General features: G+C 35.5%; 4 protein-coding genes across 5 annotated transcripts; 2 read left to right on the forward strand and 2 right to left on the reverse strand.

The window, feature by feature from the left end:
* Nucleotides 1-524: 524 nt before the first annotated feature.
* Nucleotides 525-2,092, forward strand: LOC113776011 (zeatin O-glucosyltransferase-like). Its single transcript, XM_027321077.1, has one exon. It carries the CDS (start codon nucleotides 567-569, stop codon nucleotides 1,986-1,988), a length of 1,422 nt encoding a protein of 473 aa, XP_027176878.1. The 5' UTR covers nucleotides 525-566; the 3' UTR covers nucleotides 1,989-2,092.
* An 802-nt stretch (nucleotides 2,093-2,894) lies between these two features.
* LOC113772873 (transcription initiation factor IIB-2) lies at nucleotides 2,895-8,675 on the reverse strand. Of its 2 annotated transcripts, none has more exons than XM_027317367.1 (7): nucleotides 8,027-8,675; nucleotides 6,587-6,611; nucleotides 5,604-5,733; nucleotides 5,390-5,520; nucleotides 5,156-5,244; nucleotides 3,579-3,655; nucleotides 2,895-3,213 (listed from the first exon to the last, which is right to left on the reverse strand). In XM_027317367.1, exons 1-7 carry the CDS (start codon nucleotides 8,377-8,379, stop codon nucleotides 3,080-3,082), a joined length of 939 nt encoding a protein of 312 aa, XP_027173168.1. In that variant the 5' UTR covers nucleotides 8,380-8,675; the 3' UTR covers nucleotides 2,895-3,079. The 2 variants fall into 2 exon arrangements, with proteins under 2 accessions (XP_027173168.1, XP_027173169.1); XM_027317368.1 differs by lacking the exon at nucleotides 8,027-8,675 and adding an exon at nucleotides 6,841-7,550.
* Nucleotides 8,676-14,823: 6,148 nt separating this feature from the next.
* On the reverse strand, nucleotides 14,824-18,925 carry LOC113776490 (transcription initiation factor IIB-2-like). The gene is made up of 7 exons (XM_027321669.1): nucleotides 18,405-18,925; nucleotides 17,500-17,524; nucleotides 16,325-16,454; nucleotides 16,113-16,243; nucleotides 15,927-16,015; nucleotides 15,411-15,487; nucleotides 14,824-15,186 (listed from the first exon to the last, which is right to left on the reverse strand). Exons 1-7 carry the CDS (start codon nucleotides 18,752-18,754, stop codon nucleotides 15,047-15,049), a joined length of 942 nt encoding a protein of 313 aa, XP_027177470.1. The 5' UTR covers nucleotides 18,755-18,925; the 3' UTR covers nucleotides 14,824-15,046.
* Nucleotides 18,926-20,750: 1,825 nt separating this feature from the next.
* On the forward strand, nucleotides 20,751-21,677 carry LOC113773739 (U3 small nucleolar RNA-associated protein 25-like). The gene is made up of 2 exons (XM_027318358.1): nucleotides 20,751-20,927; nucleotides 21,117-21,677. Exons 1-2 carry the CDS (start codon nucleotides 20,751-20,753, stop codon nucleotides 21,675-21,677), a joined length of 738 nt encoding a protein of 245 aa, XP_027174159.1.
* Nucleotides 21,678-25,484: the final 3,807 nt, after the last annotated feature.

Here is a 25,484-nt window from a genome sequence, read left to right on the forward strand (position 1 = left end):
GAAAACTGTAAGTCCACGTCATATTTGATCCGGCCAGCAGACGGATTTGCGCATGAAGACGGTAAGTGTAAGTCCACATCATTTGTGTTAATTTTTATAATCTCGATGGAGATGCTTTCCAACTGGGATAAGTAATACAAGACTAGAGTCATCCAAACCAGACCATTGGGCCCTCAGCCTCTCACAGCATTGTGATTTTTCTTCCGACCAAATTAAGCTGTTTTTGCTGAGGCCGGCCTTAAAAGTGGTGAATGTGGGACCCAAATTAGCTATGTAAAAGAGAATTAATTGGCAAAAATTATCCTAAATGTAAGCTGTTAATAATCTGAAATTCTGGATTAAACATTCTGAGTCGTATATTTGCTCAAAAACTACTTAGACCCCATTTGAATTTGCGATGACATATAAAAAAACAATTCTCATGCAAGCGATTCTAACAAAAGTTTTTTCAGATTACCAAAAATTGGACTTCTTAAACCACAAACACTGAATCACACAAATATATATATATATATACACCACAAACACTGAATCACAAATTGCCTGAAAAAAAATTACTTTTTCAGATGGCAAAACTTGAAGTGCCCGGGGCAAAAGCCGGCTATGACGAGAAAACAGATGTGGTGGTGGTTATGGTGCCCCTTCCAGCGCAAGGGCATCTCAACCAGCTCCTTCACCTCTCCCGCCTCATCTCATCCTACAACATACCCGTGCACTTTGTTGGCTCGGCCACTCACAACCGCCAGGCTAAAGATCGAGTGCATGGATGGGATCCTCTAGCCATTTCCGATATCCGTTTCCATGAATTCCCACTACCTTCTTTTCCAACGCCTCCACCTGACCCCAAAGCCCCTACAAAGCTGCCCACACAGCTCGTCCCGGCCTTTTTCGCGACGTTGCATCTCTGTGAGCCTGTTTGTGAACTTGTAACCAAACTCTCGAGCACAGCAAGAAGATTTGTAGTAATTCATGACTCTCTCATGTGTTATGTTGTCCAGGATATGCCATCCATCCCGAATGCCGAATCTTACTGCTTTCAAAGTGTTTCGGCTTTTGCTCTCTACTCTTACGTCTGGGAAGCCATGGGAAAACCCGTCCTGGCCGATGGAGAACCAGTAAATGACCTTTTATCCACTCCCGCAAGCGGCTTCCCAGAAGAGTTTTCAGAGTTCTTCAAGGTGCAACAAGAAGCAAGAAAGTGTAACTGGGGAAACCTGTATAATTCATCCAGATTGATAGATGGTGAATATCTTAACCTTCTTGCGGAAATAAAGTTCGGTGAAACAGAAAACAATTGGGCAATCGGTCCATTTAATCCTCTGGTGATAACTGAGGACCAGAAATCTAAAAAATCCCATAAATGCTTGGAATGGCTGGACAAACAAGCTCCAAAATCAGTGATATTCGTTTCATTCGGTTCAACAACTTCGTTATCAGATGAAGAAATGGAACAGATCGCGATTGGATTGGAAAGAAGTGGACAGAAATTCATGTGGGTCCTGAGAGATGCAGATACAGGAGATGTTTCTATTGGAGAAGGTAGGAAAGCTCAACTGCCAGAAGGGTATGAAGAGAGAGTTGATGGAAGAGGATTTATACTGAGAGAATGGGCACCGCAGTTGGAAATTCTTGGCCATCCGTCAACAGGTGGATTCATGAGCCATTGTGGATGGAATTCATGCGTTGAGAGCATTAGCATGGGGGTGCCTATAGCAGCCTGGCCTATGCATTCTGACCAGCCAAGAAATGCTATCCTGGTGACCAAGATTCTCAAAACAGGTCTAATGGTGGGGGATTTAGCCCATCAAGATGAATCTTTTAAAGCAGAAGTAGTTGAAGATGCTGTAAAAAGACTGATGAATTCGACTGAAGGACAAGAGATGAGGAAGAGGGCAGAAGAATTAAGTGATGCACTTAAGCAGTCAGTGATTAAGGGTAGTGATAATAGCACTGAGATGGATACTTTCATCGCTCACATTACTCGGTAGATTTGTTTACTAGAGGATCATAAATTTAATCGAGGGAGGTCACCAGGCTTTTGGAAAACTTTTCTTGAAAGCTGAAATCCACCTAGCTACCAGATTCATGAATAGTACTATTTGTCAATCCTTAATGTTACAATTATCAAAACTTCTAATTACCTTTTTGATAAAATAATTTCTCATTAAGTTTTCTGGTTGTATGGCAATAAGCCAGTGCAGAATGTAACCACAGCCTTCACCTATGACAAAGCCCAAGACAAAGTGACTGAAACCAATTGTTACAGCTACAAAAGAAACACCAGAAAAATCAAAGCATTGCCGCCCAGAGCAACAGCAGTGGTGGGTTCATGATTTCGAAGAGACACTCTCACTTTTACTGCCAATTCATACGCGTGCGTGTTTCTCGAAGTATTATTTGTCCCATTCTGCATTTGCAATTTTGTCCTTTTGAAGTTCGAAGTCTCAACTTCTCCATTAGTTGAAACTTGTAGTCTAATGACATGGATTACAATGGAAAGCCTCGAGAGGCAATGCTAATCAAGTTTAACAGATTGAATTCTTTTCTAAGTAATTGACTGGTTACATCCTTCAATTTTAGTTTAAGAGTGTTCTTACTTTCCTACCGTCACGACAGAAAAAGAAAATGTCCGGTAACAAGAATCTCTGTTTTGGGGTTGTTGACGAGGAGGAAAATGGTTACAGCATTTTGCTACATATTCTACATTGACACTTAAGTGTAGCATATGTCAAGAAAATTTCAAGTCATGCTTGGATACCATCCACCTGATAAAAAGAAATTTTACTAATCATGAAGTTAAAATGCAACTTAATCACGCAATGAGCTCAGCTTCAGGTAATTTTAGCTCGAAAAACATCACTAAGGAGAACATGTAGAACTTGGATTTCTATTGCTACAATTTTCTTGAAACTTTCCTTCGATCAAAGCATAATTTAAGATTATTCTGTCAATGCAAAAGGTTAACATTTCAGAGTTATGTATCCTAAACAAGTATTACAACTAACATTGAGAAATGTAAAATAAACAAGTATAAGAACTAATTTTGAAAATGTCCATCTTCTATTGCTTAGTCGACGAATCAGGGGCTGCAGAGGTTCTTAAGATCCTCTTCCAGGGCATACCAACTAGGTATTATCTTTGGAAGATGGGGATGGAGATCTTTGAAAGAATTTCTGATTGTGCCTTCTGCAACTCCAGTAGCAACTGAAACATCTGCAGCCATAATATCTTGTTCAAGCACGTGAATACAATAGCCACATCAAGGGGGAAAAAAAACATGTTTCATGAGTTTCTAGTGAGAATCAAAATCTGATAGAGGGAGTGGTAGTTGTGAAGTAATTTGGACCCATGCATCAAGGAGCTCTTCAAATTTCCAAAACAGATACTTACGAAATGGCATCCTTACGTGAGGATTACTTACTTTTGTAATTTTGTTTGGACTATGAACATTACAATTTCACACGTGCATCCCCAACTATTCACAGATAATTGTTTACAAAGTGCACTTTTTTTAATTCTGTTTTATTTGGAAGAGGGTCAAGTCCTAACAAATGAGTCGACATGGATTCGAACTTTACCTTTAAGGGGCTTCTTATTGTCTGAAAGCTGCGTGACTATGTATATAACTGCAGCAGCAATAGATATGGGACTCCTCCTGAAAAGAGAGAGAAGGGCAAAATTAACAGAAACAAAGTTTGAGGGGAAGAAGCCATTGAAATACATGATTATCCATGTGCTTGGCAAACTGGAAAAGTTAACGAAAGCTCATGATAACTAAGATGGCAAACCAACACAAGATGCAGAATACCAGATAGGCATCCAGTAGATGTACTTAAACATACAGATATAAACAATCCAACAGAACCAGATAATAACAGACAATAACAGTTTCAAATTGACCCCTGCACCCTTGCCTCATCTCTCAAAACAAGTTACATGGACAACCAACAACTAGTAATCCAATCCATGTTCAGCCTGTTTACACAGAACACAAATTTGAGAATGTCAAACTTAAGGTACATAGTAACTCATCAATGTTCACCCTATTTATAATAACTAATCTATTGGAAGTTTCGTACCACCCACTACAATCCAAAAAATGGTATACCTCTACCCCTTCTGTCAATTTCAGCTGTTAGGCTCACTCTTCTCCTTTAGTTTCATGGGGGTTTATCTCAACTCACGAAGAGTTTATTCCACCTCACAATTTATCATTTCTTTGCAGTCAACACCGGATCCTCCATCTGCCCTTTTCATTCCTCTGCCCCTAATCTCTTTCCTTGTCTGCTGCACCCTTATTTGCACGACCTTGCACCAGTTTCACCATCCTAAAAGCTGGCATGTATTCAGTCCCTTCATAATTAAAGGAAAGAGGTGCAAGTAAACATTGCCACTAAAATATCTCCAATCAATCCCATTCTTTATTTGTCAATAACTCATTATGGCTAGCACAAAAAATGAGGATGAGAAACAGCCTGAAGAAATGGTACAGAGATGTCATCATCGTGGATGGATGAGGCAGGGGCTTTCATTGTGTGATCATTGTAGGGTTTGGCAACTGGTTGGTCTAGATCCTGGTTTGTATGGTGTTATGGCAGAGCCGGGGGGTTTAATTTTGTGGTCATTAAGGGATTTGCCAATTGGATGGTGTATCTGTTGGTAGACTTGTTAGATGGGGTATCTGTTCGTAGACTTGTTAGGGGAATGTGGAATGGAATGATAGATCTGGTGATAGGGTTGCGGCGGTTGCCCAGTAGACATACAAGATTGTGACAGAGGGCTGGGAGAGATTTTGAAGAATACAGATGGTGGTGGAGATGTTTAGCAACAGGATTTGGTCTCAAAAAGCTGGAGAAGTCCAGGGTAAGAGAACCACCCCTTTTCTCAGTCTCATGTTTCTCTCAACATACTAAGAGAGAAAAGAGGAGAGCCTTTTATATAGACTTATTGAAGTCTTCCTCTGCTATGCTATATATTTTCAACTCTCATCTTATCCTTGCAAGGATTTTAGTTTAACAAATTGCCACTCACACAAGGGGACAAAACAAAAAATGAAGTTGTTGTGTCCGTTGAAGTTCATTATATCAAGTGTGCTCGTTCAAATTCATTGACTTGTAGATCCAAGCATGTGCATGTCAAACATAAACCAGGTTACCTTATGTCAAATTCTTCTGATTTCTTTACAGCTTCCTGGGCAGCCTTAACTGCTTGATTTGTCATCCCAAGATAAGAACCAAACCGTCTCTGAAAGGACAAAAGATTTGGCCAAAAACAAAGATTAAAAAGTTGCAAAAATCATCAACCAACAAAGAAATAGGAAAAGACGTTGCTTCAAATTTTTTGGAGGAAATGGGACAAAAGGTACATGACAAATATTCACAAACCTTACCATGAAATCCCCAGCATGTATTGCTCCCATTTCCACAGACTGACCCATCTCAAGCTCCAGCTGTTTCACAATGTATTCTTTTGCTCGGCCAATTTCCTTCTTTGTTGCACCATTGGCAACAGAGCAAATTTCTATGTGAAATCCACAGGTTCAAGAAAACTCATTCACGGTACAAGATAATTCAGTATGCATTCAATTTAAACTTAGTCTGTACCCTTTACAGTGCGTGGCTTATCCTCTTGTCTACAAGCAATATACAGGCAGGCAGCCAGTATAGCATCCTGATTTCTCCCTCTACTAGACTTTTGATCTTCTACCTTCTTGTATATCTCATTAGCCCGATCCTTTTAATCATATCATTAAACCAGCCAGTAACAGTAATGTAGCCAAAGAAATTTCAATCAAAGAAAAGATAAATAAAGACATGAAGGTAAGAAAGGGACGACAAGAAAGAACAAAGTTCATCCACAAGTCCATGTTAATTATGAATGTGCCCGATATTTCGGCCATGATATGTCCTGAAAGAAGCAAATTCTATGCATGCAACTAGAAAAGCAAGAAGTAAAACATCAAATATCCATAATGTGGGAGGCAATCAAGATGAAAAGGCCATTTAAGAACTCAACTGCAAAAGAATCCTAAAGGACATAGTTGACCAACTTGGCTTGATAAATCAAAACGATAGAAGTTAGGAGCTAAACTTCAGATTACTTGCATCTTAAAACAGAACTAATCATTTCCAAACCTTATTGTCCTGGTAAAAGGGGGGGGGGGGGGGGGGAAGCATTTAGTTTGACATTTATACCACCTCCTAACCCTGCCACCCTAACAACCCAGCCCTAAAATAAGGAAAAAGGCAAGAAAACAACTCTATTTCATACCTTAGCCATAACATGGTTTAAGCATAGATCTCGTATAATGTTTTCTCTTACTTGGGCTAAGTTTCAGATAGTATCATTGGCAAAGGCCTAAAAATGCTATGCAGAAAAGAAAGATAGATGGATACTACAGAATATTAACCATTTCTACTCCTAGGATGGAGTATACAAGTAGAAACCAAAATCCACTCATTTTTAAAGAGACGATACATCCAAAAGCAAACATTTTCTTTTGTAAGAGACTAAATATCAAACAAGAGTCCTATGGCCAAAAATGTTAACATGATAATGAAACTAAAGATGAGTGAGACCAGTATACCTTAATTGTTGCAACAAGGCCCAACCTGCAAACAAATTTTAGAGGGTTAGTATTTTAAGAAAGATGACTGACATGATGAATAGACAAAAAGAGGGACAAGATAATGTACATGCAAAGCAATAGACTGCCCAAAACATTGTGCAAGTTGAAAGTCCACAATCAACCATAAAACAATCAATTGACTTGTGGAGAAAAGCAAGCGAATAACTGAATTAATATCCTGAAAACATTACAAAGTTAAAATGAGCAATTACCTGAGATGACAGTACAACATATTGATAAACCTTAGGTACAGGCATAACCCGTGAAAATTGGACAATATAGACTAGTTCATTCCTGTCACTCCATCTTCTCCCTCCCACAATCTAAGCATAACAGGCTTGGATGTTGCAAAACCTAACACCCAACATTGATAAGATAGTACCTTCTTTAACCTTCCAAGGATCAGGTAAACAGCGCTGAATCTTACAATGAAGAATATAAAGCAGATGAAATCTAGAGACACTGGGCTAAACTACAAATTGTGCTGATCGTGACCTAATTCAACAATTCTTCCATCCAAGTAAATACAAAAATAACAGTACAGTGCAACTGCACACATGTGCAACAGTCCTTTCATATCTGTGTAATTTATGTCTGTCCACAAGCACACAAATTGTATGATCAGAATGTCTACCATCATCACAACCGATAGGCTGAAATTCCATTCATTAACTTCCAACTGGAAAAGCACTACTTACCCTCATGACAACGATTTTGCCCCAAATTCTATCTCCCGCACTAACTTCCATAACGGGAATGAAGGATGGTAGGCTCAACAGGTAACCAAAGGACAATTGAAGTAACAAACCAAATCGAACTGACTATCACTTGCACACAGCATGCCTCCATTGTCTTGACATGGTCAATTACCTTTTCCAAAATATCCCTTCATTTCCTTAATACTTTGTATAGATAATCCAAGATTCTCAAAAAGAAAACTTTAACAGTAAATCTCTCCAAAATTTGTTCACAATATTGCATAAATCAACAAAAAAAAAAAAAAATTCACTCCCAACAATCATCTCACAAATTATTAGAATAAAATGATCCCAAATTTCATTGAATATCACTTTTCCAATTTCTCATGACACCAAAAATTCCCTTTCCCAGTGAGCATAAAATCCAAAATACATCACAATTTTCAACCTAAACCACAACAAATAAATTGAATAACATCCCCAAGAATCCATAAAAATGTCAAATTCCCCACCCAAAATCCAATTTTTCATATAATTCCACAAAAACCAATCCCGAAGATCCAAAAATCACATTACATGCATGAAAATCAAGAAACAGCAAACGACATGCAGTCAGCTAACACTAACCCAATCCCAGAATATAAAAACAAAAAATTAGAAAACAAAAAAAAAAAAGAAAACTCCCTGTAATTTCACAAACCTCTCAGACATGGTGGCGATGGTTTTGAAGGCCAATATGAGAGAGCGGTCAGGGTTGGAGCCGCGATTCTGCCACCGCCCAAGTGAAGAAGTCAAGAAATCACTGGTAGACCCATTGGGCTTGGAGATCACGGTGGACAATCCGCCGTCGGTCAGTAACGGATTACTGGGACCGCCAACTCGAACCGGGTCATTGTCCCCTGACTCATTCGCAAAAGTTCTCCACTCCGAAGTCTCATCGATCGAGTGGGACTCCAAAACCAAACCGCACTCCGAACAAACCATGTCCCCGGCCGAATGGTCGAACACCACTTCCGTACTCTTCTTACAGTCCGAACAATACGCATCCGCCATAAAAGAGAAGAAGAGGGAACGGAAAGAGCTTTTTTGCTTTTCTTTTTTTTTTTGGGTTCCTTATTTCTATCTGGATATATCTGTTTATCTGATTTTTGTTACCATTAATTGAGGAAGAAAACTGGTGGGATTTTGGTGCTACTATTTTTTTATACAGAAATGGAAGCCCAGTGTGTGTACTGTGTGAGAATTGCTTTTTGTATGTTTGCTTGTTTGCGGGTTGGTTTCGTTGTTTGTTAGGAGATGGAGGGAGCGAGGGAGGGAAGAGTGACGTTTCAGGTTTGCTTTTCGGGAAGGGATCAATTAACAAATTTTCGACGTGCTTAATGGTGGTTAACTGGTTTTATACCTGTGCCGGGGTGGCCCCCGCCGGTGGATTTTTGTGACAGGAGGACGTGGGCCGGTGTGGGTATTTGTGGAAAAATATCTATACCATATACAGTTGAGGAAGGAATTTGGAATTAACATTGGAGTTAATATTTATCTTTACTTTGTAAATTTTTTTTTATCCTTATAAAAATTATTTTTATTTTAACTGTCTAAAACTACTCATGACTATTTTTATTTTTAACTATTTAAGTACATGTTTTTAACATAACAACTTCTTCTTTAGTAATAAAAGTTTATTTAAAATATATAATCATAACTATTATTCATTTTTTTATTACACACATATTAGGCGTGCATTGAGCACTAGTACCAATAGTACCTCACATTTTGAGGTTGTTAACTTTTAGTCCTTCATGTATAAAACAGAACATTCTAACCGTATGTTTGGATTGTGAATTATTAGAGATATTTTTACTGTAGCACTTTTTGTGATGTGATGTATGTGAGATAAAAAGGTAATTGAGAAGGTAAAAAGGTGTATTGGAAATTGTAATGATGATGTAAGTAAATAAATTTGGGGAAATAAAGCCCAATCCAAACAATTACGTTTGGTACGCAAGAATTATCGGAAAGACCTTTTCACCCTGAATAATAGGGAGAAAATTTTATCATTTCAATGTCTAGTACGCAAGTCAGAATAAAATATTTATTAATTTTTCAGTATGCAGTAGAATTCATATTTAAATGTCAGAATAGAATACAATTAATGCAAATTTAAGATGTAACTTGTTTTGTTTGTTCTACCATGTTATTTGTTTGTTTACATGGAATCTTGACATTTTTTGCTTACAAAATAATTGATGATTGATATTAAAAATTTTCAATTATAATATTTAATTCATTTTAGCATATAGATTTTTATGTTAAAATTTTACATACGCTAGCAATATAATTAATTAATTAGAAATGTAAAATATACATTATATGAAGCCAAACAATTATAGTACATTTTTAAATTTTATTATGTTTTTATTTTTTATATAAGATACAAAAAAATTTACACAATTCTTTAAAATTCAAAGAATAAAGTATCTCAAAATATTTGTTGGCTACATTATCAAGTTGTTAAATTTTAGTCCTTGACGTACATACGAAATTAAACTCTTTAATACTAACTCATGATTCAAAATGCATTATTTATTGTCACTAAACTGATTATCTCGCCATAAATTTTGCCCGAGATAATCACTTTTGAGAAGGGTTTGGCTAGAGGTGCCCAATGTTTAATAACAACGTTAGGAGTGCAAGTTTTTTAGACTGTTATTTACAGTAAGTGTTTAAATACGAGAAGAAAAACTACATAAATATGTGCATCTAAATGGTAAATTACGTGTTGATTTGGTAAATTACAGATCCATTTGGCATGACAAAGTCAATATTATGTGCTAAGTGGTGCATGAGTATTGTAAACAAGTGTGTGTATCAAATAAGGAAGCGTGTACCTTACATGGTAGAATGTGATTGGGTATTAATGCAATGGGAAAATCATTAAAAACGTCCCTCACGTTTTGTAAAATGATTTTTTTCGTCCCTTATTTTTAAAATTATAATTTTACGTCCCTTATAAATTTATATTAGTTAAATTTGGTCCCTACTTAGGTTTTCAACTAGTTTTTTTGTCAAAATTCATTATGTGCTTTGCATGTGATCATTTTTTAACGGCAAAATTATCAAATCAAAATTTACATAATCTGATTTATAGTCATTTATATTTCACAAAATGAATTGTTTCGTCCCTCACATTACATAAAATAAATTTTTGCATCCCTCATTGACCATGTGTACGAATATTTTTTTTTAAAATCCATGTATATATCTATTTGATTTTACCTGAACAGTACGAATAACATATAATATATCTCTATTTGATTTCACTTAAACAGACTAATTGTAATTATACACATACTATTCAATATATATATATGGATTTAAATCTAACAATTTTGTTTTAAACAAACACACACACATATTTATATATATATATATATATATATTTGATTTCACTATATGAATCTTTTCAATATTTGTAACCTTTTCTCTTTTGGTAATAATTCATTTATTGAGTTGTGTAATAAGGTTATCTAATTAATCGGTCCTAATTCGAATTCTATAGTTACACTAACAAATTGCAGTTTAAATCTGAAATTTTTACTCACCACCTTTAAGACTAATAGTTAAATTTCTTACCTTGTGATTGTTTTAAAATTTGAAAGTATCAATCACTTACTTCTTTTTGTCATACTTTTCCTTTGTTTATTTTTTCTGTTCAAATTTAATTTGATATAAACCTTCTTTGTTTTCAATTTTCGAATAAAAGGAAATGAACATGAATGAAAAACTAACAATTTTTTTAAACTATCTATTTAATTTCACCTGAACAGTATGTAAGAGGTCTTGGGTTCGAGTCCTCCAGCTTACACTAAAAAAAAAGTGAAATTAAATAGAGATATATTATATGCTATTCGTATTGTTCAAGTGAAATCAAATGGATATATACATAAATTTTTTAAAAAAAATTATTCATACACATGATCAATGAAGAATGAAAAATTTTATTTTGTAAAATGTGAAGAATGAAAAAATTCATTTTGTAAAATATAAGGGATGAAACAATTTATTTTGTGAAATGTGAGGAACAAAAAAATTTATTTTGTAAAATGTGAGAAACTATGGATTGGATTATATAAATTTTGATTTGACAATTTTGCCCTTTAAAAATGATCACGTGCAAGGACCGTGGTGGATTCCGATCGGAAACCTAGATAGGGACCAAATTTAATCAATGTAAATTTTTAAGGGACGTAAAAGTACACTTTTAAAAGTGAGAGACGAAAAAAGTCATTTTGCAAAATATGAAAGACATTTTAAACGATTTTTCCTAATGTAATTGATGTTAATTCCATGTACTGTACTTTGATTATTGAGTAACAGTTAGGATTAAATCATGAAAAAAGAAAATTCCTTTCTAAGATTACATATTTCTCACTTTCCCAATGTAATGCAATCCACCTTACAATCTGAAATTAGATCTTTTTTTTTTTTAAGATCTCAGATTATTTTTTTTTTTAAGTGTAAGTGGGAGTCTTAAACTGAAGACTTCTCACTTACACTCCGCCCAACCAATCCCTCCCCCAAATAAAATATGCCTCCAATTAAATTCATAGATTTGCAGCCTAATGCACATTTAAGGGCATTTTTATCCACAAATCATACTTTTCATACGTTTAATAGAGGTTGCATTTGTCTTTTTCATTTTTTTTCTCCACATATTATATACCATATTGCGCAATGCATACGTATGTCATCTTTGTGCAATGCATCTAAAATGAAGTCTTATGTAAAATTTTAGGTTTAATCTTACTGAGAAAAATTTTAAATTCAAATTCAAAATTTTACATAATTATCATTCATTCAAGTCTGATAGTGTGTATACACTGTCAGGGTAAGAAACTTTAATCCCAAAAATTATTAGTGGAAAACTACATTAGTTTTATGCAAGTTGTAGACCGTGCAACATTTTGACGTAGGATCCAAGTAATTTAGGTTTGGTGTGGTTGGGAATGAATGAATATCCCGTGTACTAGCAATGTCTTTTATGAGATACAACTCCTTTTGTAGCATCATTCTGAAACCGTTTGGGTTCATATAATTAGTTCTCCAATTGTTTTCAGTGTTATATTTTTGATAGGAGGATAAAGTTATTTCCAAAAGTGTTATAAATCAAGAGATGAGTAATAATTTTAAAACGTTAATAAATAGTCTACTTTCCCTTTATTTGTAATTAATCCACAGATTTGTCACTTTTTTTCCTATGGATAAAGAACCCACGAGTCAAGTTGTCTAATTGTATGAATAGATCATGTCATCGTAAGTTCCTTGTTGAAATGCATATTTTTAGTGTCGGTTGTTCTATTTTGTAGTCTTGCAATACAGGATAAGATGACAATCTTTAGAGTTCTAAAAGTAGGTTCACTTTTTTTTTTGGTTGGGGTGGGGGGAAAGAAAGGATTTCTTAACTGTCTCCTTACAACATTATCTGAGTGCTTTTAAGGGAGAAATTGCAGTTTTAGCCCGTAACATTTGGACCATATATCAAAGTGGGTAGTAAAATTATGAAGAAAATGAATCTAGTCCTTAAAATTTTGGTTGGCTTTTAAAAAAGGATTAACTTGTAATGGATTGACAGAATAATGATTTTTTCACACTAACAATTTTGAATGTATGTCACATGTACATGATTTAAATTCATATTCTGTGATATAATCTGAATCTGTTTGTTAAAAAATCTTTACGCTGACAATATATAAAAATGTTATTCTTTAAAAAAATCATTTTCATAAAAAAATGCATCCATAATTACACATTCAAAAAACTCAATAATTATTAAGATACACCTAAAAAAATAACACTAACACACACACACACACATTAACATCCCTTTTCTCACCACTAACTCCATCTCCCTCACCCCTCCAACCCAACACTCCCTTCAACACTATACTGCAGTCGCCTCCCATTCTCCCACTTTCCTCAAATTGGAGGAGAGAGAGTGCGGGTTGAAGGAGAGAGAGAGAGAGAGAGACAAAAACATGTTTAAAGTTTTCTAACCTAAAAACATTTTTAAAATACTTCAAGAAAAAGGATAATTAAATACAGTTAGGACAAAAATTAATCTAATTATTAATGTTTTTAATTTTGACCTAAAACAGATAATTGGTGAAAGAAAAAAAAAAGACCACTAAATTGTGACTCACAACTGCATAGAATTGGGAAATAAGATAATTGGATATTGTTACTAGTAGTTAAATGGCTTCCATCACATTATCACTTTAATCTAAAGTGTCAATGGGTTATGAGTAGGTTTTGAAACCACACAAGTGAAATGGATCAAGACACCCACCCACAGGGCAATTTGATTCTTAACCTTTTTTTGAATTTCAATTATATAACATTTAATTTGTTACACTTTATAATGATTTCAATGTAAAGCTTTATATTCTAACTAGTTTTGACGGACTATTGATTAGTGTAATCCTATTCATTCATGAATTCCTCAATTTTGACACTGAATTGAAGCTTCAACATTAGAATATCCACTTTTATAAGTAAAAACGTTTTTTTTTTTACTATTATTCGAGGGAGGTTTCTAAAAAAATCTCGAGGATGCTAGATTTTTTTTTCCGGAGATGATAAACCTAATCTATCCTATACTAAGGGGAAGAGGACGGACCTAAGGAGGCCCAGAAATAACTCGGAGGGGACTGAACCACTACCGGACCAGATGGGTGCACAGCACACTCGCCTGAATTTTTTTTGAAAACAAACCACTTAAATGTGACATTTTTGGTGGGAGGCAACCCCACCAACTAGGTCGTGGCCACTAAGCCAATGGCGCGGTGGTTCTCGAGGATGCTAGATAATATTGTTAAAAAAATCTCAACGGAAGTTTCTGAAATTATCCCTATTCTTAATTCATAACATTTGCTTTTTACTACACTCGTGATATTTATTTTGCCGTTTTATAAAAAGAAAAAAAAAACACTCATGATATTTGGACATCCCCATCATACGATGTCGTCATCGTTGATAACTAATTAAACCACCTCCTACAGTGTGGCTCTTGTACCCAACCCACCCACATTCCGCATAGATTATGATAGGGCCATAAGAAGAAGACTGACAGTGCTTCGAGAAATGCTATGGGATCCTAGATTTAACAATTACCTGAGGCTTGAGATGGCTTTGTTTCGACGCTCCAAAGGAGTTACAAGGTTCTTTGAAGGAGGTGTAGAGAATCCAGTAGAATAATGTCTAATATCTCCAATTCTTTTTTCTCGACGAAAACACAAATAGGAAAGATTGAAAACATAAATGAAATAGTATCTAATTTCTTGAAAACATAAATGGGACAGTGTCTAATTTCTGAAGACATAAATGGGATAGTATCTAATTAAATTAAGAAGAACAGCAACTGTTCAGAAACACAAAAGCAAGCATGAGAAAACGAACAATCCACCCATTCCAGAAACACAAGAGCAAGAAATTCAAAGAAAATTGGGAAGAAACTCTTCATTAATGAATTGATGGTGGCCTGTGTGAAAAATTTTCAATTGTACACTCAGACATCCAAAATTAACTTGTTTAATCATCTATACCGATACAAGGGGAAAAGCAAAGTGACAAAAAAGAACTAAAAAAGAAAAAGTTGATGCAGGTTTTTCCCTCTACAAATGCAACATACAAATAAAAGCCTAATCTGCAGCGACCATCACACCATCTAGGATTTTGGATTGGCAAGGCTCTTGAGGTCTTTTTCCTTGGCATACCACTCTGGTATTATTTTCGAAGCATGGGGAAAGAGGTCCTTGTAGGCATTCTTGATTGTCCCTTCAGCAACTGTAGTAGCAATAGAAATATCTGCAAGATACTGTTCCAATCACACACATGTACAATGAAAAAGTAGAGCAGATGTAACCAACTCAATGACAACCCAAAGATCAGACAACAGTACTGTACAATATTTTTCTGGCAACGAGGGAGATTTAATAACCTATTCTGCAACTCCGCCAAGTCAGTATAAATCTTCTTAAACTATTTAAAGTTCCCCACCATGAATGAAATAAAATGGTAAATGCTCAAACCTCGCAAGGGCTTCCTTGAATCTGAGAGCTGCGTTATCATGTAAATTATTGCAGCAGCTATAGATATAGGGCTTCTCCTGCAATAGGAGAAAATAAAATATGAAAGAATGTTGTTTACCAATCACAACACGATATCAGTCACATGCCATGGAATCTCACTGTTTTTAATAACAGACAGCAATATTAAATGTGTAAATCCATTTTCACAGGCAAAACCAAAATACTTGATTGATCACCCTACAAATCATGTCCAGTACCAGACTACTTGGTACACATATGTAGAATAGCATTGCACCTAAAGGATGTCTAAATGTTATAGGCCTGCAGGGAACCTACATATGTCATACACATATGCTGTATCCAGCAAGAAAGAAAATGCCCTTGCAAAGCAGGACAAGGAAATTGCCAATACATCAATAATTCACAGAAGCACAAGGATTCACTTCTAGTGGAGATAGTTCAGGCAGGTATAAGAGGACAAGCAAGGAAATTATTAATAAAGCAATAAAAAAATACCTTATATCAAATTCTTCAGACTTCTGAACTGTTTCCTGGACAGCTTTAATCTCTTCATTACTCATACCAAGATTAGAACAAAAACGTCTCTGAAACACATAGAAGCCAAAGAGTTACAGGTCATTAATACTGAACCACAGATTACTGAACTTCTACACTGTAACCTAAAGTTTCAGAAGAACTCACCAGATAGTCTCCTGCATGTATTGTTCCCATCTCCATAGATTCACCCATTTCAACCTTCAATTGCTTAACAATAAACTCTTTTGCTCGGCCAATTTCCTTCTTTGTAGCTCCATTGGCAATAGAGCAAATTTCTAGTTTAAAGCTAGAGGCTCAGAAGAGTTCATACACACAAAACCAGAATAAATCACGTGTATGAATGCATTAGAAGGCACCTTTTACAGTGCGTGCCTTGCCTTCTTGCCTACAAGCAATGTAAATGCAGGCAGCCACTAATGCATCCAAATTTCTTCCCCGGGTACACTTCTGATCCTCCAACCTTTTATATATCTCACTTGCTCGATCCTTCATATCAAAAAATAATAAGCAACACAATATTTAACAAATGACAATAGTAATTGTTTTCCTTATGGAAACACAAACTATAAAAATATTAATTAATTCAGCATCTTATTACTTCAAATACATAGCAGGAGAAGGAAAGAACTTTTCATAACCTTTTTGTTTTAAAAAAGGCACTAGAAAAGTTATATCATCTGACACCTTCCAAAGCCAATCCAGTCAAATTCTTAAAATGCAAAAATGACAATCAGAAATTCCAGCCAAGTTCTAGTGCCCAAATACAAAAAGCATCCAACAAAATCCAAGCACACCCTAAGAAGAACCAGACACTTTTCAAATGGAACTCAACAACACGGGAAAGTCAATTAAACATTAAAACATGTTTCCAAGGATGCGATGCAAAGGATGTACTTGCACAAAGCGTGCTGGCTATCCAAGGGCAAATAGAAACAGCACAAAAATTTTGTGAAACAAAGTTTTTCGTATGAGATGATAGACTACCATATCCTTTCAATTTAGAAGCACCAGAAACATTTTGAGAAAAAGATGCGAGGTAAATCTAGGATCACCATCGTCTAAAATAACATGGTAGGTGCTTCAAAAAAACAACATGATAGGCACATTGAAATATAATTGCACCATAACTAAATACATGAAGTATCATCTCAGAATGAGGCCTTTATAATATGTGCTGACAAAAGGACAAATTAGCATCATTTCGTTGTTTGATCCAGTCAAGTGGCAAAAGCATGTACAGAGTTGGACTTCAGAAGCCTTCCCACCCTCGGCATAGGAGAGAAATGCCAAACTTATAATTTTCTGCCCAACTGAACAAACACTTTCCATTTACTCAAATGGAACACCAAAAAAAACGAACACGCTTCCTACAACTCCCACCCCCCCCCCAAAAAAAAAGAAAATCTTGCAAAAATGTGGGCCCACACAAAGGGGAAACAAAACTCCGAAAGCTGACAAACATTCAACTAGGAAATGTATGACCTTGCACAAAAGCTTTCAAGTAAACCCAAAAAAAGGAAAAAAAAAATACCTTTATTGTTGCTACAAGGCTCAACCTGAAAGAAAAAAAGAGCCTGTGTTAGTATAGCCATATTCATTCCATCAAAGCATCTATATAACAGGAAAAAAAATTTATAACAAGTAGATAAGTTGATTAACCTGGACTCGGCAAAGATATCTTAAATAACTATTCAAGTCAAAAGAGAAGTCCAAAATTGATTTTGTGAAATAAATGCTTGATTTTGACAACCTACTGTCAATCAACATGAGCCAATCAAACGGAAAACTTGACTTATTTTTTAGCAGCAAATGCAAATATTAACATAGTACAGCAGATGTTCAAAGGAACCACTTTTCATTCAGTTAATTGAAAAGCAACAACAAGACAAACTGACAAAACCAATCAAAAGACTCTAACTTTACGCACCAAAACGGACTGCAACAGAATGAATCAAGAATGTTCACATTCACCAAAAATAGCAGATTAAAGCACAAAAGAAACATCACTTCAATAATAGAAAGCAGATAGAATTGTAAACTCGTCTCCCAATGTCCCACCATTAGTTTCGGTCAAATAAGCATTACGCAAAACGAATTCCACCCTTTTCAATAGTCATTTCTCCCTCAACATACATACACCTACATATGTAAACAGAAAAACTTTTCAATTCTATGAGCAAAATCAAACAAAATCCTCCAACAAATTTACCTTAAACACGCCAAGTTCATTCCATAAAAGAAAAAAAGGCAATCAGTCCACAACATCTAAGTATCCTACTATTCCTACTATTTTTCAAAGTTTTTAAGCAAAATCAAGCAAAGCCCTCGAAGGGTTTTACCTTAAAACTCCCAAACCTTTAAGAAAATCTTCCAAGAAAAACCCACAACACATTCCTCAAGCAAAAAATCACTAAAAATAGGGGGCCAAAAACAGACCTATCAGCCATATTAGTAATGGCCTTAAAGGCCAAAACAATAGCACGATCAGGGTCACCCCCACGATTCTGCAACCGGGCAAGAGACGAATCCCCATTGGAGCCATTAGGCCCCTTAGAAATCACAGTAGAAAGACCCGAATCACCAAGAAGAGGGTTGACCGGACCTCCAACACGAACCGGGTCATGGTCACCCGATTCATCGGCAAAAGTTCTCCACTCAGAAGTCTCATCGATAGACCTCGACTCCAACACTAACCCACACTCGGAACACACAGTATCTCCCGCAGCGTGGTCGAATACCACCTCCGTATTCCTCTTGCAATCCGTACAAAACGTATCCGTCATCATTACTATACTAATCTTCTACACCAAAAGAAGAAAAAGATCAAGACTCTCTTGATGGGTTTGTGTGGGTTTTTTGTGATCTCTTGTTCTTGATGGATGGTTTTTCCTGCCTTCCTAGGCCTTCTCTCCAACCCAGCAGAAGAATTTGCCTTATTCTACTCTGGGGTTTGGAGAAGGGGGGAAGAAGGAGAGGACAAGGGAGAGGGGTCAATGGGGTATATATAGACGAGAGGGCGTGTCTGGTAAAGGGCGGCGTGGGGACAGCTGGCACCAAGGCGGGCGGTCTCCACTTTTACTAATTTCCTTTTCTTCAAGATTTTTTTCTTTTTTTAAAAAAAAAAAAAATTATTGCATGAGTGAGTATATAAATCTTCTTGAGCCTTTAGTAATTTGCTTTTCTTCAAGAGTATTTATCTTTTTTTTTTGTTTTTTATCCTTGTATGAATTTAAATCTTCTTTCCGAATCACATAGGAAATGTAAAAATTGTGAAATTTTTTTGAAGCGTTTAGAATTAACTTTGCTTTCATAAAATATTAATAATTAGGTCCATTTTAAATTCACAGTATATTGAATGCGGGATTTTTCGTATTGTACATATGAATCATTAATCTCCTATCCTTCTTGGAAGTATTTCCTTTTTTTCCCATTTTTGGAGGAGATAATAGAAAATATATCTAAAATTATGCATTGATATTTACAAAAAAAAAAAAATTATCTTGTGTGCCTTCTTTTTTTATAATAGAAAAAATTTAATTCACTTAAATCTAGTCTTTTGTGACGAGAAGAGCATTTAAACCCCAAAAAGGTATGAAAGTACATGACTGTAGTACTCGTGTATCCTTAAATTTTGCTTCAAAGACTCAAAAAGAGTCCAATATGAAAGTACATGACTAGTACTCGTGTATCCTTAAATTTTGCTTCAAAAAGACTCAAAAAGAGTCCAAGTCAATGACTTGAAAAAAAATAAAGTTGCAGTATATTGAATCAATTTAAATTTAAATTAGAGATTAGATTTAATGAATAAAAATGTAAAAAAAAGGAAAAGAAAAAGAAATAGAAATGTAAAATTAACATAGAATGGTTAGAAATTGTGTATAATGGATCATAAAGGGGACGTGTTCCTTAAGACTTTCTGGGACCAAGAGTGGAAAACATCAAATTGGGCAACATGACGATGTTTAATTTCTCAAACAAGAAGTGTCCAATTAAATCTGATTACAAACCAAAAGACCCATTGGGATGAATACTTTTGAGGCACTTGCTAATGATTTTAGCAAATAGTAGTTTGGCAAGACTCAGCAATTCAGTGCTAAGCGTATCTAAATAATTCACCAAGAAGTCAAATTAAATGGTTTTTGTTATGAAATAATGATAAGATGTGGATGTCCGTTGATATTCTCTAGATGTGGCTGTCCGTTGATATTCTCAAGAAGGATTACAAGATGAAGATGTCCGTTTGCATTCTCAAGATGATAGTCACATGTATTCTCCCTAGATTCATTGGTATATTGGATGAACTCATTTATGGATGTACTTGATGTACTAAATTCATGTATTTGTATTTAATAAGGTTCATGTACCTTTGATCTTGGATCACCTATATATAGGGGTGTATCCTACTTCCTTTGTAACCTTGTAACATTGAAACCTGGAAGTACTTTGATCAGTAAATATAATAATATATCTTCTTCTCACTCTACTATTTCAATCCCTACTTTGGGAGTTTATTTTATTAGTTTCACAACACATTATCAGCACGAGTCTCTACCTTGAGTTAAGGAGAAGCACGAGTCTCTACTTTGAGCGAAGGAAAAGCACGAGACGCTGTCAAGGTTCTGCCCGAATAACTTTTGACTACTTATCGAGGTAATATTCTTTCCTACGAATCTAGTGCATAGTCTTATGGCTAATCTCACAAAACAAGAGTTCGTACCTCTTGATATTTCTGAAAAAAATTATTTATCGTGGGTATTGGATGTTGAAATTCATCTTGAGGCAATGGGTCTTGGTAATACTATTGTTGATGAGAATGATGCCTCAAACCAAGACCGTGCTAAGGCCATGATTTTCCTTCGTCGTCATTTAGATGAAGGACTAAAAGTAGAATATCTTACTGTCAAAGATCCTCTTGTCCTTTGGCGAGATTTGAAAGAAAGATTCGACCACCTGAAGTTGGTCGTTCTTCCAAAGGCCCGATATGATTGGCTCCACTTACGACTACAAGATTTTAAATCTGTCAACGAATATAATTCAGCCATGTTCAGAATTACTTCTTAATTATCATTGTGTGGCGAAAAAGTCACTGATGAAAATATGTTAGAGAAAACATTCTCTACTTTTCATGTCTCTAATATGCTCCTGCAGCAGCAATATAGAGAGAGAGGATTTAAAAAATATTCTGAACTTATTGCATGTCTTCTGTTGGCTGAACAAAATAATGAATTACTGCTGAAAAATCATGAGTCCCGACCAACTGGTGCAAGTCCATTCCCTGAAGCGAATGGGACTCAATTTCAAAATTCTGGTCGAGGTCGTGGACGTGGCCGTAGAGGTGGCCGTGGAAGAAGCCGTGGACGTGGCCGTGGCCGTGGACGTGATCATAGTAGATTTGTGCCTCGTGAAAATTATAGCCGTGGCAAGCAACAAAATATTTCTCAAGAGAGAGAAAATGACTACGATCCGAAAGAAGGAGAAAAGAAAGTTTATGAAGAAAAATGCTACCGATGTGGTATGGAAGGTCACTGGTCCCGTACCTGTCGTACGGCTGAACATCTTGTTGACCTTTATCAAGCATCATTGAAAAAGAAGGACAAAGATGTCGAGACAAATTTTATCGACCAAAAGAATGATGATGATGATGATGATACTGACATGACACATCTGGATGTTGCCGATTTCTTTGAGCATCCTGAAGATGCAAAATGATCATATATTTAATATTTGTCTAGATGTTTGATATGTTGTTAGTCTTGCAGAATTGTCAATTACTTTGGTATGTTGTTTGATATGTTGTTAGTTTTAATTTACTTTGCAAATGTCTATTCTCGCATCTTTTATCAATGTTTAGTTTCATTTATTTTCTTCCTGAAGAAGAAATGGATGCCAAACATTTGGGACTATATAATGGTGATGATAATATTTGTCTCATTAATAGTGCTTCTACGCACACCATATTGAAAAATAAAAAATATTTTTCTTGTTTAACAATGGGAGAGAGAAATATTAATATCATCTGTGGTAGTGCAAAATTAATTGAGGGCTCCGGAAGAGCTACTCTATTTTTCCCTGAAGGAACCAAAATTGTCGTAAATAATGCACTACTCTCTCCCAACACTCGAAGAAATTTATTAAAGATATCCGTCGAGATGGATATCAAATTGAGACACTGAATGAGATAATAATAAAAATCAAGTCAGATGAAAGTTGATTATATCATATTAATCATTCGAGGGTGTAATGGTTATCGATATAGTTATCTTTATTCTCATTTGATATATAATCATCACATGCAGTAAACCAGAAGTTTACTGATCCCAATGAATATATGATTTGGCAAAAGTGAGAATATTTGAATGTCGACAAATATTTATACATACCCCCTTTATATTATACATGGCTCCAAAAGAAATTTATGTCGGATATGCATCACCTTTTACGATTAAATATCGTAAAATATTGATGAATGATCTATTGATGAGTGATCTATCCCGACATTAGGGGGAGGAAAAGATCAACCGAAAGGAAATCATCTGAACAATTGGATTTCCTCGATCCTCATACAAAACAATGTGAACTAGAAGTTCAAGAAATTCTTCATTTGAAGAAAATTATATTTATCGACTTCAGAAGAGTTATTAAATCAACTATTCCTGCAGGAAATACTCTTGTTAAAATTGATGTCCCTGAAGGACATGTACAAGTGCTACAAATAAAGGCCGGCCTACCTATATAAGGTATACATTGATTTCAAATATCTCCGGAGATTAAATAAATGTCATGACAAAATTTAACCTCCTGAAGAGGTCGCTCCTGAAGAGCCAGCTCCCGAAGAGCCAGCTCCTGAAGAGAATGAAATTATAGAAAAGTTAATTGGAGCCTAATGAAATGTAGCACTTGATATTATAGAAGTTGATGAGGATCATGAATCTAGATCAGTTGATGAATGTCGGCATAGAAATGATTGACCAAAATGAAAAGGCCAATACAATCTGAATTAGATTCACTGGCTAAAAGAAATGTTTTTGGGCCTGTAGTCCAAACGCCTGAAGGTGTCAAGCCAGTTGGATATAAATGGATTTTTGTGAGAAAAAGGAATGAAAAGAATGAAATAGTGAGATATAAAACAAGACTTGTAGCCCAAGGCTTTTCACAAAGGTCTGGATTTGATTATGATGAAACGTATTCACCTGTAATGGATACGATCACATTTAGGTATCTTGTGAGTATTGCAGTGCATGAAAAACTTGATATGCGTCTGATGGACGTTGTCACTGCTTATTTGTATAAGAATCTTGACAATAATATTTACATGAGAATCCCTGAAGGATTCAATATGCCTGAAGCATGTAAATCAAATCCTAGAGATATGTATTCTATTAGAATACAAAAGTCTTTGTATGGGCTCAAGCAATCTGGACGTATGTGGTATAACCGCCTCAATGAATGCTTAACTAAAATGACCCAATATGTCCATGTGTTTTTATCAAGAGAAATGGGTCAAATTTTGTGATTATTGCGATATATGTTGATGATCTCAATTTGATTGGAACTCCTGAAGAGATCCAAAAGGCTGTCGAATATTTGAAGAAAGAATTTGAGATCAAAGATTTTGGAAAGACAAAATTCTGTCTTGGTTTACAAATTGAGCATTTAGAAGGTGGAATTTTTGTTCACCAAACTACTTATACCCAGAAGGTATTAAAGCGATTCTGTATGGATAAAGCACATACATTAAGTACCCCAATGGTCGTCAGATCATTGGATCCTTATGAGGATCCCTTTAGACCACAAGAGGAACATGAAGAGATACTTGGTCCTGAAGTACCATATCTCAGTGCAATTGGTGCGCTTATGTATCTTGCTAATTGTACAAGACCAGATATATCATTTGCTGTGAATTTATTAGCAAGATTTAATTCCTCGCCTACAAGACGACGTTGGAATGAAGAATGGTGAGATTGATGTGCTACAAATCCGATCGGATAATAATTTGGCAGATTTGTTTACCAAGGCTTTGCTGACTGCTACGTTTGGGAAACTGGTGAAGAATATTGGTATGCGTCGGCCAAAAGATCTCATATAATGTTTGCATCAGGGGGAGAATTTATTACACAAGAATAGTGTACTCTTTTTCCTTCACTAGGGTTTTTATCCCACTGGGTTTTTCCCTAGTAAGGTTTTAACGAGGCATATTCTTTGTGTCATGGACATCCAAGGGGGAGTGTTATGAAATAATGATAAGATATGGATATCCGTTGATATTCTCTAGATGTGGCTGTCCGTTGATATCCTCAAGAAGGATTACAAGATGAAGATGTCCGTTTGCATTCTCAAGATGATAGTCACATGTATTCTCCCTAGATTCATTGGTATATTGGATGAACTCATTTATGGATGTACTTGAAGTATTCAATTCATGTATTAGTACTTAATAGGGTTCATGTACCTTCTATCTTGGATCACCTATATATAGGGGTGAATCCTACTTCATTTGTAACCTTGAAATCTGGAAGTACTTTGATCAGTGAATATAATAATATGTCTTCTTCTACTAATCCAATCCCTACTTTTGGGAGTTTATTTTATTAGTTTCACAACAGTTTTAGGCTTTTAGCAATGATGATGCTAGTAATAATATGACACTTGTTACTTGAATTGAGCAAACCTGATTTTCAAAGATTCAATGAACCCATATTGTGTCACACCACTTGGTGAGATGATATAGCACGATTCAGACTACCGAGTCTTTTAAAAACCAAGTCCACCCAAGCGTGAGGCCTATTTTGTTTAAAATGCAGTCTACTTATATGCAAAACTGGAGTGTTAATGATGGAATCTTGTGAAATCTACGCCTACTTATATGCGAGGAGAAGTGTGGAATTACCATCAAGTTTGGACTAAACACAGTTTGTATGGATCATATACAACTTTTGGGAGTGAACAAACCTGTGGGATATTCGTCGTTGCATCCGTAAAATTGGGAGTTTCCCATTGAAAAGAAAAATTATAGCGGAGTGCAAATATGGGACCAAAGAGTTGACGATCATTCTTGGGAATGTAATGTCATGTCTTCAACCGTAGACAAACTATGTACATACACGTCATACACGTTGTAGATTTGGACAAAATAATTTCTGTTGTTTTTGCAACTGGTGCCAAAAATTTGTCAAAACTCTACGTCAAAAATTTTGGGAGCAATCTGCCAAAATCCAAAATTTTGTCAGATTGCTCCAATAATTTCTGTTGTCAGATTTGGACAAACTACGTCAAAGATTTGACAAAATTTTTGGCAGATTGCTCCAATAATTTCTGTTGTCAAAAATTTGTCAAAGATTTGGGAGCAATCTGCCAAAATTTTGTCAAAAAACGAAGCCGTAATTAAAGGGCCTCTCAGCATGGCTAGTAGATAGGACTGACTATATGCATAAATGTCCAAAACTCTACGCTACTAAGGGCGTCTTTTTGGAGAACATACAAAAAATAGAAGAGCTCAACTCGATAGACTTATTAGAG

The sequence above is a fragment of the Coffea eugenioides genome, chromosome 6 (assembly GCF_003713205.1).
Source record: "Coffea eugenioides isolate CCC68of chromosome 6, Ceug_1.0, whole genome shotgun sequence".
NCBI classification, from domain to species: Eukaryota; Viridiplantae; Streptophyta; class Magnoliopsida; order Gentianales; family Rubiaceae; genus Coffea; species Coffea eugenioides.

Coding starts and splice junctions, on each gene's coding strand:
- LOC113776011 (XM_027321077.1), top strand. CDS start 567: ATGGCAAAACTTGAAGTGCCCGGGGCAAAAGCCGGCTATGACGAGAAA.
- LOC113772873 (XM_027317367.1), bottom strand. CDS start 8,379: ATGGCGGATGCGTATTGTTCGGACTGTAAGAAGAGTACGGAAGTGGTG. Junction 6,612..8,026: donor ATCGCCACCATGTCTGAGAG/GTTTGTGAAATT, acceptor ATTTGTTTGCAG/GTTGGGCCTTGTTGCAACAA. Junction 3,214..3,578: donor CAATAAGAAGCCCCTTAAAG/GTAAAGTTCGAA, acceptor TTATGGCTGCAG/ATGTTTCAGTTGCTACTGGA.
- LOC113776490 (XM_027321669.1), bottom strand. CDS start 18,754: ATGATGACGGATACGTTTTGTACGGATTGCAAGAGGAATACGGAGGTG. Junction 16,244..16,324: donor CAAGGCACGCACTGTAAAAG/GTGCCTTCTAAT, acceptor GCTTTAAACTAG/AAATTTGCTCTATTGCCAAT. Junction 15,187..15,410: donor TTCAAGGAAGCCCTTGCGAG/GTTTGAGCATTT, acceptor AGTATCTTGCAG/ATATTTCTATTGCTACTACA.
- LOC113773739 (XM_027318358.1), top strand. CDS start 20,751: ATGGGTCTTGGTAATACTATTGTTGATGAGAATGATGCCTCAAACCAA. Junction 20,928..21,116: donor GATTCGACCACCTGAAGTTG/GTCGTTCTTCCA, acceptor ATGCTCCTGCAG/CAGCAATATAGAGAGAGAGG.